Genomic DNA, 15,438 nt, shown 5'->3' on the forward strand with positions numbered 1-15,438 from the left:
TGAATGCGTCCTCAAGGTTAGGCAACACCGATGCGGGGGGGGGGGGGGGGTGATTAGCAGCCTCGGACAGGCCCACCGAACCACCGATGGTCCCATCGGTGGGCCCCGGCCGTCCCGCCTCCTGGGGGCCCCAGTGCTAAAAAGGAGGGGGGCTAAGCGCAGGAAGGGGGGACATTGTGCACAGATCGGCGGGGAGGGGCGGAAGCCTCCCCCCCCTCCCTCACCTAGGGGCCCCCCTTCCGCGCTCCCCCCCTCTCCAGAATTGCAGCCAGCGGCAGCAGCGGGGATGAATCACTTAACGGCATGACACGGAGATCCATAGCTCTGCGTGCCGCTGGCTGGTCTGGTCTCTCTCTGGCTCCTGAACTGACTGTCCAATCACGCTCTCGCAGGAAGTACTGCGAGAGCGTGATTGGACAGTCAGTTCAGGAAACAGAGAGAGGCCAGACCAGCCAGCGGCACGCAGAGGTATGGATCTCCAGTCGTCATGCTGGTAAGTGATTCATCCCCGCTGCTGCCGCTGGCTACAATTCTGGAGGGGGGGCCCCTAGGTGAGGGAGGGGGGTTTCTGGTGCCTGCTGCCCACATTACGATTTTCAGGTGTCTGCTGCCCACATTACGATTTTCAGGTGTCTGCTGCCCACATTACGATTTTCAGGTGTCTGCTGCCCACATTACGATTTTCTGGTCACTGCTGCCCACATTACGATTTTCAGGTGTCTGCTGCCCTCATTGCGATTTTCAGGTGTCTGCTGCCCACATTACGATTTTCTGGTCACTGCTGCCCACATTGCGATTTTCTGATCACTGCTGCCCACATTGCGATTTTCTGGTGACTGCTGCCCACATTACGATTTTCAGGTGTCTGCTGCCCACATTGCGATTTTCAGGTGTCTGCTGCCCACATTACGATTTTCTGGTCACTGCTGCCCACATTACGATTTTCTGATTACTGCTGCCCACATTGCGATTTTCAGGTGTCTGCTGCCCACATTACGATTTTCTGGTCACTGCTGCCCACATTACGATTTTCAGGTGTCTGCTGCCCACATTGCGATTTTCAGGTGTCTGCTGCCCACATTGCGATTTTCAGGTGTCTGCTGCCCACATTACGATTTTCTGGTGACTGCTGCCCACATTGCGATTTTCTGGTGCCTGCTGCCCACATTGCGATTTTCTGGTGCCTGCTGCCCACATTGCGATTTTCTGGTGTCTGCTGCCCACATTGCGATTTTCTGGTAACTGCTGCCCACATTGCGATTTTCTGGTGTCTGCTGCCCACATTGTGATTTTCAGGTGTCTGCTGCACACATTGTGATTTTCAGGTCTCTGCTGCCCACATTACGATTTTCTGGTCACTGCTGCCCACATTGCGATTTTCAGGTGTCTGCTGCCCACATTACGATTTTCTGGTCACTGCTGCCCACTTTTGGGGGGGGGGGTATCTGCCACCAACCTGATTGCATTTTGGGGGGGTATCTGCCGCCAATTTGATTGCATTTTGTGGGGGTATCTGCCGCCAACCTGATTGCATTTTGTGGGGGTATCTGCCGCCTACCTGATTGCATGTTGTGGGGGTATCTGCCGCCAACCTGATTGCATTTTGTCGGAAAATCTGCTGCGATTTGACTACTTGATGAATTATCATGAGGCATGTAACTACTTGAATATTTTATCTAAAATGTATCTGGTCGGACCTAATCTCTGTGAATAACACCGCTACTTATGTTGTGTTTTTTTTTTTTTTAAGTCTGCCCATGACTCATCGTGACCACGCCGATGTTCCAGTGCGTGGTGACACCCATTTACTTTCGCTGCGGCGCGCTGCGCGCGCCGCATGTGGACATATCCCTATTGGAGACTGTCCTCAGAAGTGCTCACAATCTTTTCCCTACCATAAACTCATGCAAAATTTCTAGAGTACATGTGTATGTGAGCCCAAAATGGGGGGGGGGGGGGCGAGGAGGAGGGGATCGGGGGGGGGGGGGGGCCCCGGGCTGAAACTTCCTTGGTGGGCCCTTAGTGTCCCAGTCCGACCCTGGTGATTAGGGTTAGGCACCACCAGGGGAGGGGTCTGTTTGAGGGTAAGGTTGGGTTAAGCATTAAAAATATTATAAATAGAAAAAGGTATATATTTATAATAGAATAAATAGTCTGCAGGCGCAGTAGTCTGCAATCCTCGTGGGCACATAGAAAAAGTTGGCTGCCGCTACACACGCTACACCCGGAGGGGGGAGGAAGCGGGCAGGAGACACGGGAGTGATTGGAGGCATGTTGGGGGGAGGGAAACAGACAGAAGGGGGACACTGGAGGACCCATGGGGGGACAGGAAGACACTCGGGCAGTGGCGTAGCAATGGGGATAGCCGCCATAGCGTTGCTATGGGGCCCCGCGGCAGCCTTACGTCACAGGGGGCCCGCAGCTACCTGTCCTGAGAGGACTTTTTTTGTTTATTTTTTTTTGTTTATTTTTATGTTTGCTGGCCGGCGCCCCTCCCCCCCTCCCTCCCTCACCTCGGCGCCCTTCCCCCCCGCCTCAACTCGGGCCCCCCCTCCTTTTATCAGTGTCGAGAGAGGCGAGCGGCATATACAGAAAGCTCCGGCGGGGTAAACAGCCACTAGAGGTTCAGCTGCCTCCGGGCTACGCTGTCTCCTCTGTATTGCTGCTCGCACCGCTTCCTGGTTTATTGCGAGCAGCAATACAGTGGGGACACCATAGCCCGGGAGGCAGCTGAACCTCTAGCGGATGATTACCCCGCCGGAGCTTCCTGTATATGCCGCTCTCTCGCCGCTGATGGAAGGAGGGGGGACCACAGGTGAGGCAGGAGGGATAAGGATCGGGCCCCTACCCCACTAACTACTCAGCTACCTCCCCTCCCACCCGCCTACCTAACTGCCCACCCTGCCACCTAACTGCCCACCCTCCCACCCTGCCACCTAACTGCCCACCCTCCAATCTGGCTACCTAACTGCCCACCCGGCTACCTAACTGCCCACCCAGCTACCTAGCTGCCCACCTGGCTACCTATCTGCCTACCCTGCCACGCAGCTACCTAACTGCCCGCCCGGCTACCTAACTGCCCATCCAGCTACCTAACTGCCTACCCTGCCACCCAGCTACCTATCTGCCTACCCTGCTACCTTTCTGCCTACCCTGCCACCCAGCTACCTAGCTGCCCACCCAGCTACCTATCTGCCTACCCTGCCACCCAGCTACCTAACTGCCCACCCAGCTACCTATCTGCCTACCCTGCCACCCAGCTACCTAACTGCCCACCCGGCTACCTAACTGCAAGGGCTACCTAACTAAACTGCCAGCTCTCCCACCCGGCTACCTAACTGCCCACCCTCCCACCCGGCTACCTAACTGCCCACCCTCCCACCCGGCTACCTAACTGCCCACCCTCCCACCCGGCTACCTAACTGCCCACCGAGCTACCTAACTGCCTACCCTGCCACCCAGCTACCTATCTGCCTACCCTGCTACCTATCTGCTTACCCGGCCACCCAGCTACCTAACTGCCCACCCAGCTTACCTATCTGCCTACCCTGCCACCCAGCTACCTAACTGCCCACCCGGCTACCTAACTGCCCACCCTGCCATCCGGCTACCTAACTTCCCACCCGGCTACCTAACTGCCCACCCTTCTACCTAACTTCCCACCCGGCTACCGAACTGCCCACCCATCTACCTATTTGCCTACCCTCCCACCCGGCTACCTATCTGAAGCTACCTAACTGCCTACCCAGTGCAGTGCCTGAACCGCAAATAGTGTGCCAGCCTGCCCAACCACCCTCCCTCCAGGTAATTAATGTTAGCCCACTATAGACCTAACTACATATACTGCATTTTGTGGGGAAATCTGGCGACAATCTGATTGCATTTTGTGGGGAAATTTGGCGACAATCTGATTGCATTTTGTGGGGAAATTTGGCGACAATCTGATTGCAATTTGCGGGGAAATCTGCTGACAATCTGGTTGCATTTTGTGGGGAAATCTGCCGACAATCAGGTTGCATTTTGTGGGGAAATCTGCCGACAATCTGGTTGCATATTGTGTGGAAATCTGCCGACAATCTGGTTACATATTGTGTGGAAATCTGCCGACAATCTGGTTGCATATTGTGTGGAAATCTGCTGACAATCTGGTTGCATTTTGTGGGGAAATCTTCCGACAATCTGGTTGCATATTGTAGAGAAATCTGCCGACAATCTGGTTGCATTTTGTGGGGAAATCTGCTGACAATCTGGTTGCATTCTGTTGGGAAGTATTCCGACAATCTGGTTGCATATTGTAGGGAAATCTGCCGACAATCTGGTTGCATTTTTTGGGGAAATCTGCCAAAAATCTGGTTGCATTTTGTGGGGAAATCTGCCGACAATCTGGTTGCATATTGTGTGGAAATCTGCCGACAATCTGGCTGCATATTGTGTGGAAATCTGCCGACAATCTGGTTGCATATTGTGTGGAAATCTGCCGACTATCTGGTTGCATTTTGTTGGGAAATCTTCCGACAATCTGGTTGCATATTGTAGGGAAATCTGCCGACAATCTGGTTGCATTTTGTGGGGAAATCTGCCAAAAATCTGGTTGCATTTTTTGGGGAAATCTGCCAACAATCTGGTTGCATATTGTGTGGATCTGCCGACAATTTGGTTGCATATTGTGTGGAAATCTGCCGACAATCTGGTTGCATATTGTGTGGAAATCTGCCGACAATCTGGTTGCATATTGTAGGGAAATCTGCCGACAATCTGGTTGCATATTGTAGGGAAATCTGCCAACAATCTGGTTGCATTTTGTGGGGAATCAGATTTCCCCACAAAATGTTTGGGTGGAAGGTCCAAGGTCCGTGGGCTTGGAAGGTTGTGGAGGGGGGGGGGGGCATAATTTTTTTTTGCTATGGGGCCCAGTCATTTCTAGCTATGCCCCTGCACTCGGGGGATACAGGAGGACACATGGGGGATACAGGAGGGCACATGGGGACACAGGGGAACACATGGGGGAGACATGGGGGACACAGGAGGATTGTGAGTGCAAAGTCCACCAGCCTCAGGGATGTAGATTTATAGAGCTTCGGGAGTCCTAATGGAGCGAGAGATCCATCAATCCTCCCTTGCAAAAGTCCACAACAAACAAATGTTCCCATATAGGACATTATCAATCCAAGGAGCGCACTGGAGTTCTGAGGCTGCAACAACCTGGAAAATTTGATTGACAGATTACGGCCATTATTATGTTGGGGTTTTGCAGTGGGAGCTATTAGTCTCATAAAGTGCATGTTCATTTATGCTGTAGGCTGTCTTATGCAGGTGGAGTTGGCCATGAAAGACCTCACCAGGGACAACTATCCACTCTGTATATGACAAGAGGATTTGGTATAATTCCTACCCTACAGATATTTGCATATTAAATTGTTCTCCCTCCCCCTTTTGTCCTTTAGTGATGGTAGAATAGCCCTGATTTTATAGATGTATGATTAAAAGTTACGTTTTATGTAATACATTACCTTATTTTAAGAGATAATAGGGTCTTTGCTGATTGTAAAATGCTAGTGTTTGTCTATTTTAAAATGTAACTGTCAGGCGTAAAATCAAAAATCAATTCTTTATTTTTATCTGGTAAACAAGTAATAAGGATGCTAACCAAGCAATCCAAAGTTAAAAATCACTCTTACTTTCCTTCTTCATAAAAGATTATTCCCCAGTTTCTCTGGCTCTTATTTGGCACATCTGCCACACAAAGGAAGTTGCAGGGCATGCTGGGTTTTTTTTCCTTCTTTACTTTCCCCTCAGACTAACTAATGCAGCCTGATTGGCTGAAACCTCTTTCCCTCTAGTTTTCCCCTCCCACAGCTCTGTTCCGCTGTGATTGGTCAATATTTCTCATGCTGAGAAGCTGAAACCAGCTCTGTAGCCACACAATGACAATGCACTTTCTATTGCAGAGCTGGGTTGGAGTGTCTGAAGACCAGGGCCGGATTTGGCACTAGGCTCTGTAGGCATGAGCCTACAGGTGCCATGTGCTACAAAGGTGGCAGGGCAATAACGCATCACTTATCTTTTCAATCGCCACTGTTCTACACACAATGACAGCGCTCTTGTGCCAATCTGCATCGGCCCCGCTGGTAACATCTCGCTCACCCAGTACTTCCGGACCACTCTGTATTCATCTGCTGTGTTCCTGCTCATCAGTTGCTGCAGTGCATCTTACCCCTGTGACTGGGGGCACTTCGACTGTCAGGAGATAGTTGAGTGTGTCTGCTCAGGCATAGTAGATAATGCTGCTGTCTCCCTCCCTGGACTCTGGACTTCCACAGGCTTGAAATGGGCAGTTTCATGCTTCAGTGGTTCCAGGAGGGAGATTGTAACCTGCTGCCGCTGCTAAGGAGGTTCGAAGCTGCCCGTGGTGTAGTATTTCTTCTACTTTACTTAGGTATCTGCTTGATTCTCTGCAGGGAGGGATAGTGTGTGTGTGTATGTATGAATTAATGTATTTATGTTTCAGTGTGTGTGTCTCAGAGCGTGTATGTGTTAGTGTCAGTGTGTGTGTCTCAGAGTGTGTGTCAGTTTGTGTGTCTCAGAGTGTGTATGTGTTTGTGTGTATGTGTCAGGGCTGAGACACACCAGAAAAGCTCCCCAAACGCTAGAGGTTTCAAAAGCTCTTCCAAATGTAATGCTATGGGTTTTGTTTTTTTTTACAAACCCTCATCGCTCCAGTGTGCATAGACACATAGGATAACATTAGCAGGAGGTTTCAAAAACTCAAACGCTTAGAAAATCCTCTGTGTGTGTGTGTGTGTGTGTGTGTGTGTGTGTGTGTGTGTGTGTGTGTGTGTGTGTGTGTGTGTGTGTGTGTGTGTGTAGCTCAGAGTGTGTGTCAGTATGTGTGTCTCGGAGTGTGTACATATTTGTGCGTATGTGTCAGTGTGTGTGTCTCAGAGTGTGTTTCAGAGTGTGTGTGTTATTAAAGGAAACTTTAAAGGACTTCCAAGGCGAACATTAAAATCAAATTTTTACTCACCTGGGGCTCTTTCTAGCTCCTCGCAGTCGTCTCAGTCTCTCGGCACAGCCCTAGTCCTCCTTGGTGTCCCTGCTGGCTGGCCATAAGGATCGCAACTCACTGGTGGGGTCAGCTCTTCTGCGCCTGCGCAGTTGTGTGCAGGCGAAGTATGTGCCAGATGACGTGGACGCAGAAGAGCCAACCCCACTAGCAGGTCGCCATCATTGCAGGCAGCCAGCGGGGACAACAAAGAAAACCAGGGCTGCGGCGAGGGACTGTGACTGCTGTTCGGGGCTGGAAGAAGCCCCAGGTGATTAAAAAATATATTTTGATGTTCGCCTCGGATGGCCTCTCACTGTAAAAAAAAAGAAAACATTTGCAAAAATAATAGTAAAATATCCTCATGGCATACGTATTTAAAATGCCAAGTTCCTAAGGTAGCAGAATAAGTTTTTTTCTTTTATATTATGTCACTTTGTTTTCATTTTAAAAGTCTTATTTTGGTACAGAGTATGCAAAAATTGAATTGCTTTTCATTCAGTTTGTGACTAAAAAGAATACACAAGACATGGGCCTCAACCCTAAAACTCTCTAAACTCTATTCTACTACTTATCACAGTTAAACTGTTACCACATATGTCTCTTATAGTTTTGCGAAGACTTTCCCAGGTTTGATCAAAAATTTGAAAATAACTTTTTATGTTGGATTGAGTTTGTCCCTACCTATTTTTTATGTGACGTGGGTGCAAGCTGCAAGACACACCAAAATGTATTCTACAACTTGCCACGGTTAAAATTATACCACAATGCCTGATTTAGTAACAAATTGGTGGTGCACTCTCCACAACTATACTGAGGGTATACAGTATATACGTCCAGTTATCATTAAGTAGTTAAACTTGATAATATTTGGTGAAATAACTGTTCTGTTTTGTTTTTCTTTTCTAGAACCTCAAAATGTTGGCAAACTATTCCCGTTATTGCCATGCTGTAACGACGACACTCGGTCCTCATCGTTTCACATAGGCTGCCTTCTCAAAAATGGCAATGCAGCCCAGACAGCGATAACATGGCATTCTGCACCGGCAGCTACAATTCGTGGTCTTTATGCTTCATCTAGCACGTCTCCAACAGTCAGATTTATGAGCAGCTTCACCACTGTTACTGAGCAATCCTGGAAGGAGAATACTAATATTTCCTGCTCTGCTGATAAAACATCCTTGACAGATCTGAAACAATGTATGTATCTAGATAATGGATCCCAATCAACACACAATCTATGCATGCGTGTATCTGTCAGATATTTACTTATTTGCCTACAATAAGTTATCTATCCGAGTGCTGTCTCGCACATTTTTATTATCTTCACCACACTTGTCATCTCCACACTTATTATCTTCACCACACTTGTCATCAAATTGTACATTTGTAAGCAGGGGCGCCTCTGGCCATTTTGTCACTCCAGGTGAGAAAAACTGTGCCCCCCCCCTCCCATGGTACACCCCTCATGAGAATAATTGTAACGTGGCAGCATTTCACCAGAAAATAATCGTATTACAGTAGTGGTTCAGTGCAATACTACGAGCCGCTGATCTACCGCCACTATACCGCTGTGTCCAATTGAAAAATGTACTGTTTAACCATTTAAGGACTGAGGTGATTGAAATCTACATTCTGTTTTGGTGGGCTCCTGGCTGGCAGGACGTAGATTTCAATCACCATCCGCAGCGCGCCTCCGCCATTTCAGTCGCTCCCCGCCGCTCAAACCCAACGTGTCTTGCCGCATCTCACAGGCTCTGCCTGTCTCTATGATGGCAGAGCCATTTGAGCCAGTCAGGAGCCAATTTCATTGGCTCCTGGCCGTGTCTATCAATGTAAGCCGCTCCCATTGGCTTACATAGATAGACACGGTCAGGAGCCAATGAAAGCGGCTCCTGACCGGCTCACATGACTCTGCCGTCATAGAGACAGCAAAGTCTATGTCCTGGGGGTCCCGACGTGTGGCGATGATGGCGGGTATGTGCGGCAATTCGTCGGGATTCCGTCGTTATTGTACCAGCGGTCTCTAGTCCTTAAAAGGGCACAGACCGCTGGTACTTAAGTGGTTAATTTAAATTTTTATATATTTTTGCACCAGATTGATCGAAAGTATTATTGATGTGATCTTCTTCTGGCGGACTCAGATCGCTTGAGCTGCAGCTCCTAAGAATCACTCAGTGGCAGTAGTATCAATGTGAGGGGGTCTTGCCCAAGGTCTCCTACTGAATAGGTGCTGGCTTACTAAGTAGGAAGAGTTGAGATTTGCACCCATATCACCTGTGCCAGAGGCAGAGCCCTTAACTATTACACTATCCAGAGAGAGGGAAGAAAAGCACTTTTATTTAGCTTTCCTGTATGTCAAGAAGACAGCCAGCACTAGGGGAAGGGGGGAAACGAAGGTTAATAAGGGAGAGAAGAGGAGTGGAGAGATACTGAGAATAGCCTGAGATGGAGCAGAGAGCTTATCTGCATTGCAGCCACATCACACAGAGGTGACTTGCCTGTAATGTGACTCCTGTCCCTGCCAACCTCTCACACAAGCTGCAGCAGCCCTCCTGGAGTCTAGGGACTGTCAAACTTTTCACCCCGTGTAATACCTTATCCAGCTGTCCACATATAGTCTTTACAATTGTGAGAGAGCAGACAGAGTTTTTTTCTACAGACTCTGCAGGAGGCAAACCTTTCTTCTGCATCATGCTGTGTACATTTACCAGCTTGCCGTTCCCCTGTACATTGCCTTATACACTGTACCAGCAGCCTGGGGGGTGGAATCTAGTCCCTTCCCCCCTGGCCAGTCCGTTCTGGAATGCCTTGTACCTGCTTTCATAGAAAGACACTATCCTCCTCTTCTGATGTGTTTTCTTTTCAGGGTCATAAGTAGGGGCAGGACAGGAGTGCACAGACAGACACACTGTAGATCTCCAGATAACTAATTAGGGAATGTCATACAAAGTGTTGTTGTAGATAAAAAGTTTGTAGATTTCTTATGAGAGGCTTAGCAGATGCTTTCATTAGAACGTTTTATCTCCGCACCCTTAGTCTCTAAGGGCAGGAAAAATAAACTTATCTTTTTCCCCTGGAAGCCCGCCCCTAGATAAAGCTGCACTCCAGGCAATTAGCTTATCAGCTGGTCCCTAGAGGCGCCTCTGTTTGTAAGTAAGGCAAGGTCAGATTTACTTTTTGTGCCCCAAGGCAAAGTATGTTGGGGTTCCCCTGCTGTGCATGAAAAAAAAAGGGAGCACTTAAGTTTGTCGGGTAGCTTTGGGGTGGTGGGCAGTCACAATATATCACCAATATTATATGGCATAGTGATGTTCGAACATCACAATTTCGTGAAAGTGTTCATTAATTTTACTATGTAAATTTTACGAACTGAAAGTTCACGGCAAGCCCTTTGACTTTAATCGTAGATGAACATCAAAAACCTTCAGGGCATCTCTGTAGACATAATTTATTTTAAAATGATGTACAAAGTATACAAAAACCCGGACAGTGGCTTGGTGGAGGGGAATCAATGGTAATATGTTCTTCCAAAAATACATATTTTACGCAGAGGCTTTTTTTCAAGTGTAAATGCCAAAAATCACATGTAGTTTCTAGATTTTTCAAATTAAGGTCTTTAGAATGGCTGCCATGTTTACCTGCCTAAAAATTGTTATGTGCATCCACTGTCTGAGATGTCTGAAAACATTTGCATTTATCTGCCTAAACATTTTAAATTGCAGCCACAGCATGTGAGGCCTGAAAAATTGGGCAATTACCTGCCAACATGAGGCCTGAAGTAACTGGCATGCGCCAGTGTAATAATATTAATAGTAGGACCAAATTACATACTGGGTGGTGGTGGTGGTGCAGGATAGCTGTGCCTGTGGCCAGGGCGGACATGAGGCCTGAACTAAGTAACATGCACCAGGGTAATAAACATTTTTGACGGTTAAAGCCAATCGAAGTAGGACCAAAGGACATACTGGATGATGGTGGTGCAGAGTAGCTATGCCTGTGTCCAGAGTGGACATGAGTAGAATACAGCATCTGTCTCAGCTTGGTATGCAAATGCTACATTTTGGCCTTTTTGATTGTAGTAGCATCTCCGCTATTTTCTGTTTGTACTGAGGGTCTAATGAAGTTGACACCCAGTACAGGTCCGTGTCTTTTATGATTTTGATACGGGAGTCCTTCCTCAGACACGCAAGCATGAGCTGCCCCATTCTAATGAGGTTTGAAGCAGAGGATTTTAGCTCCTGTTGCTCATTCTTGGCAACATCATCCACCACAGTTTGTTCCCACAGCCACATACAAAACCAGGGTCCCCCTGCTCTGTCATAGCCTGGGGAAATATTTCCTCGGAGCTATCCAATTAATTTGGAGGGGCTGTGGTGTGAGGTTGGTTTTGCAGTTGACCACAGCACTGTAGGATGGGGACTGTGTGGGACTGCTGACAGCAGAAGAGGTAGAAAAAAGGGAATGCTAACTAAACCAGTGAACCACCTCTTCTGCATCCTGGGAAGTAATAGCTGTCTTCTGCAGAAGTTTACATATGTCACGGCCACAGGACGTTGCATCACCACGACCGCTAGTGTCTCTGCTAAAGACCACAGGGGTGATGGCGATATTGCACACTGCACACTAACTGCAGTGAATGTCAGCAGCAGCAGTTACCCCCCTTTTTTAATTTACAATAACAATGAAAAAAATACCATCGCATGGGTGATGGCGATATAACGCACTGCACGATAACCGCAGTGAATATCAGCAGCAGCAGTGACCCCGACCCCCTTTTTTAATGTACAATAACAAAGCAAAAAAACAAATGATCAGAGGGGTAATGGCGGTGTAACACACTAGTGCACGGTAAAAGCAGTGACACTGTATATGGGTGGTGTCTGGTGTGGTGTATAAGCTACCACACCACAGACAGCAACAACAAAAATATAACACTGGGGTCAAATATAACAGTGCAGTCAGGATCAGTTTTGGGGTCATGATCAGTCCTTATTAGGACTATTGCGGTAAATACCTGTTGAACTGCAAGGAGCAGAGCACCTACTGTACAAGCAGCTACACAGGATCTCCAAAACACAGCAATGGCAGTAAAACACACTTGAACAGCCTATGTGACTGTCCCTTTCAATCTGCAGCAGGAGCCAGCAGCACCTCTCCCTACACTGACCACAGTCAGAATGAAAACGACCCCCCTAGTAGTCTGGTTTATTGGCTTTCTCATAGTATACAGTATATGGTGCTTTTTCAGTTTTGTGAGCTAAAATGCCTTTAAGTTCTTCCCTTGTTCTGCTAAGTTCAAGAAAATCTCTCACACAGATTTATTTTCTTGTGCATGAAGCAATTCTAATCTCTTAATATGCCATCCAGCACACTATGCTATAGAAAATGTTATGGTTCTTCCATAATGGATACCATTCTGCAAAGGCCATGCTCGCCTTCTCAATACAATGTTTGACATCAGCACTTGCTCTACCATGTGTTGTCATCAGGCTACATAAATACTGAAACTATGTCACAGTTCCAGTGTGGTTTCCATACACCTGGAACTTCCTTTTTGGATCTGCATTGCTTTTTAGGTGCATCTCTTTGGTTTGCTTACAATTTACTATTAGTCCCATCTTACTTTATTTATCTTCATTCATAGGTGGGTTAACTTTGGTCGCTTAGCAACCCATTGCGAATGACCTGACACAAATCATCCTCAGGAAATTTCTTAATTGAGCATTCTGATGTTTCTTGGTACTCAACAGAGAGGTGACACACCTTACCCAAGTTTGTGTGGGTGCTGTAACCTGCGGGTGCTGAGTCCATGCATCCAGGAATATAACAGTCAGGTACAAAATCCAGGTTAGCACACCGTGTGCTAACCTGGATTTTGTACTCAACTTTTTGTAAAGACTGATTCTTTTTTAAATAAATCATTATTGTTACAGATGTTTGCTTTATAAGATGGTTTATACGATTTTTTTTCTCACCTGAAAAAAAAACAACCGTGGCGGAGGGAGGCAGAACAACATAGAAAGAGCCTAGAAACGTTTTCCTCAATCATGGTCTGATAGAGCTGGTGAGACATTAATGGGCCCTCCTTGCCACAATAGATTTATTGGTCCATCTTCCAAACAGTTCTGATTATACATTCTACTATGTAGCCTGGTGCATTAAAGTCCAAATCAAAAGTGATGGCATTGTTTAACTAATTTTACTTATTTCTTATTCTTCCTAGATCGATCTATCTATCTATCTATCTATCTATCTATCTATCTATCTATCTATCTATCTATCTATCTATTTATCTATCATTATTGGAATTATGCCAGTCCAAGCAGCTTCAGTAGTATAATTTTTCACTTGTTACCTGGTCTATTTTGTACAGTTGACACCTGCAAAATGGATCCGTCTACTCCACAAGTTGAGGTCCTCATCCCCTTCTCTGATTTGGATAAAGACAACTTTCCAGTAGTATGTCTAGTGAAAAATTATAAACCAAATATTGCCACTGTAAAATGGCTTAAGGACGGCAGGCACCTTATTAACAAAAACTTTGGATTCAAACCTTCAAAAGGTGATGATGGTTTCTACTCAGGAACAAGTACTCTGAACATCACCAAAGACAGCTGGAATAAATGGGAAGAATATACCTGTGAAGTTACCTTTAACCAGGATCCTATCCATAAGAATATCAGCAAATGTACAGGTAAGATAGTGCATGTAAAGTTCTAGCAAGAGTATGTCTGTCTGGTCACAGTGTTGATTATGAATGCAAGATGAACAAATACAAAAATATGACTCAGGAGGGAAAGAGAAGAAGTGGAGAAATCTAAGAAGTGGAGAAAAACAGGATAGGTAAGGTACTACCGTGTTTTCTCGAAAATAAGCCCTCCCGTAAAAATAAGCCCTAGCTTATATTTCAAGCATGCTTGAAATATAAGCCCTCCCCTGAAAATAAGCCCCAGCTGTTTACCACAAAAAATCAGACACTATGCTAGTGTATGGGGAGGTATGCAGTCTCTTACCAAACCTCCTCTGTGGCTGCACCCCCCTCCATTCACCTGTAAATGGCCCCAGTATCCTAAGATGGTGAACTCCCTATGACCTGGTTGCCGCACATGCACTGCATGATTGGTCGGCTCCCTGACCGCGCTTTCCTCTTGTCATAATTAAAGTGTGCGCATGTTGTTGCCTCCCCAGCGCACAGTTTTTGAGAAAACACAGTAGCAGCTGACAGCAATGAGAACTTGTATTTTTGACCTAGTAAATGATTATGATACAGTGAAATTAGGTATGCAATTTTGAAGGGGTCAGTTTTAGGGCCCCGTTTCCACTCTGCCATAGGAAACTATGGCGCCGCTGGCCGAATCGCTTACCTTAGCGATTCGGCCGACATTGCCGTCAGTTTCTGTGCGGGAGGCTATGAATCCCATAGCCGTGCATGGCACGGCTTCTGGCATTTGTCGGCGTTCCCGCTGACCAGGGAGTGCCACCGCGCGTCTCGCAGCCAGGCGCGGTGGCCAGTGGAAACGGGCCCTAAGGGGTATTTTAAACCTGAAAATTGTGTAAAAAAGTTTTATGGGAGGAGAAAGAGAATTCAACTAAACAGAGCACAGCCAAGTGCAAAATAATTCTACAAGCCTTGTGTGGAAGAGGTTATACACGAGGAAGATAGGTCATTGAGAGAGCCCACAGGGTGGCTTGGCATGTTGTTAATGTCTATAGACTGCTGATTCACTATACCTTTATCCCTCCCTAAGGGCTTGTTCACACCTAGGGCGTTTTGCGTTTTTTTTAAGCACCAGCGATTTTTTAAAATCGCCCTAAAACTGCTTGTGCAATGACTCCCTATGAGAGTGTTCACATCTGAGCGGTTTGTTTCCGATCCGCTCAGCAAAGCACTGCCTGTACCATTTTTAGGGTGATTTTGCCTCAATGGAAGGTATAGGGAAAATGCAGAATGCTCACAATATCGCTTTGTGCGGCAATTGCGTTTGCGCTTTTAAGAATAAATACTTTGTATGTATTATTTTCCGGGTCAAAGAGTTCACTTCCTGACTTGCAAAAATAAAGCACTCTGCAAAACCGCTTTGAAAAGCACTTTACACAAAATCGCAGCGTGCAAGTAAGCGTCGGGAGGGGGGAAAAAATGCGCAAAAAATCAAAAATCGCTAGCCTCGTGAACAAAGCCTAACAGCCTCTGACACAACTTGGTTTATGTTCCCCTTAGTTTTAATGGGATTTTAATTTGAAAGATGGAGATAAGGAAAGGCAACAAGCCTTTCTGGGCACTACATTACAGGAAAGATATTGCAGTCTTAGAGCAGGTGCAGAGACGAGCAACAAAATTGATACGTGGTATGGAAGGTCTCGCTTACCAAGAAAGGTTAGATAAACTGGGTTTA

General features: G+C 46.8%; 2 protein-coding genes and 1 gene segment (V, D, J or C); all 3 read left to right on the forward strand.

Annotated features, from left to right (window-relative positions):
* LOC137521936 (immunoglobulin mu heavy chain-like) overlaps window positions 1-15,438 on the forward strand; it is a 956,922-nt gene that overhangs the window by 731,969 nt on the left and 209,515 nt on the right. The gene's annotated exons all lie outside the window — the stretch shown is intronic.
* LOC137521952 (Ig alpha chain C region-like) overlaps window positions 1-15,438 on the forward strand; it is a 328,184-nt gene that overhangs the window by 51,714 nt on the left and 261,032 nt on the right.
* Window positions 1-15,438, forward strand: part of LOC137561934 (uncharacterized) — a 101,593-nt gene that overhangs the window by 43,647 nt on the left and 42,508 nt on the right. Inside the window, exons 8-9 of the mRNA XM_068273283.1 lie at window positions 7,952-8,242; window positions 13,419-13,739. Coding sequence (XP_068129384.1) covers window positions 7,952-8,242; window positions 13,419-13,739 — 612 coding nt within the window. The remainder of the gene's footprint in view (window positions 1-7,951; window positions 8,243-13,418; window positions 13,740-15,438) is intronic.

Source organism: Hyperolius riggenbachi, chromosome 1 (assembly GCF_040937935.1).
Source record: "Hyperolius riggenbachi isolate aHypRig1 chromosome 1, aHypRig1.pri, whole genome shotgun sequence".
Classification (NCBI taxonomy): domain Eukaryota; kingdom Metazoa; phylum Chordata; class Amphibia; order Anura; family Hyperoliidae; genus Hyperolius; species Hyperolius riggenbachi.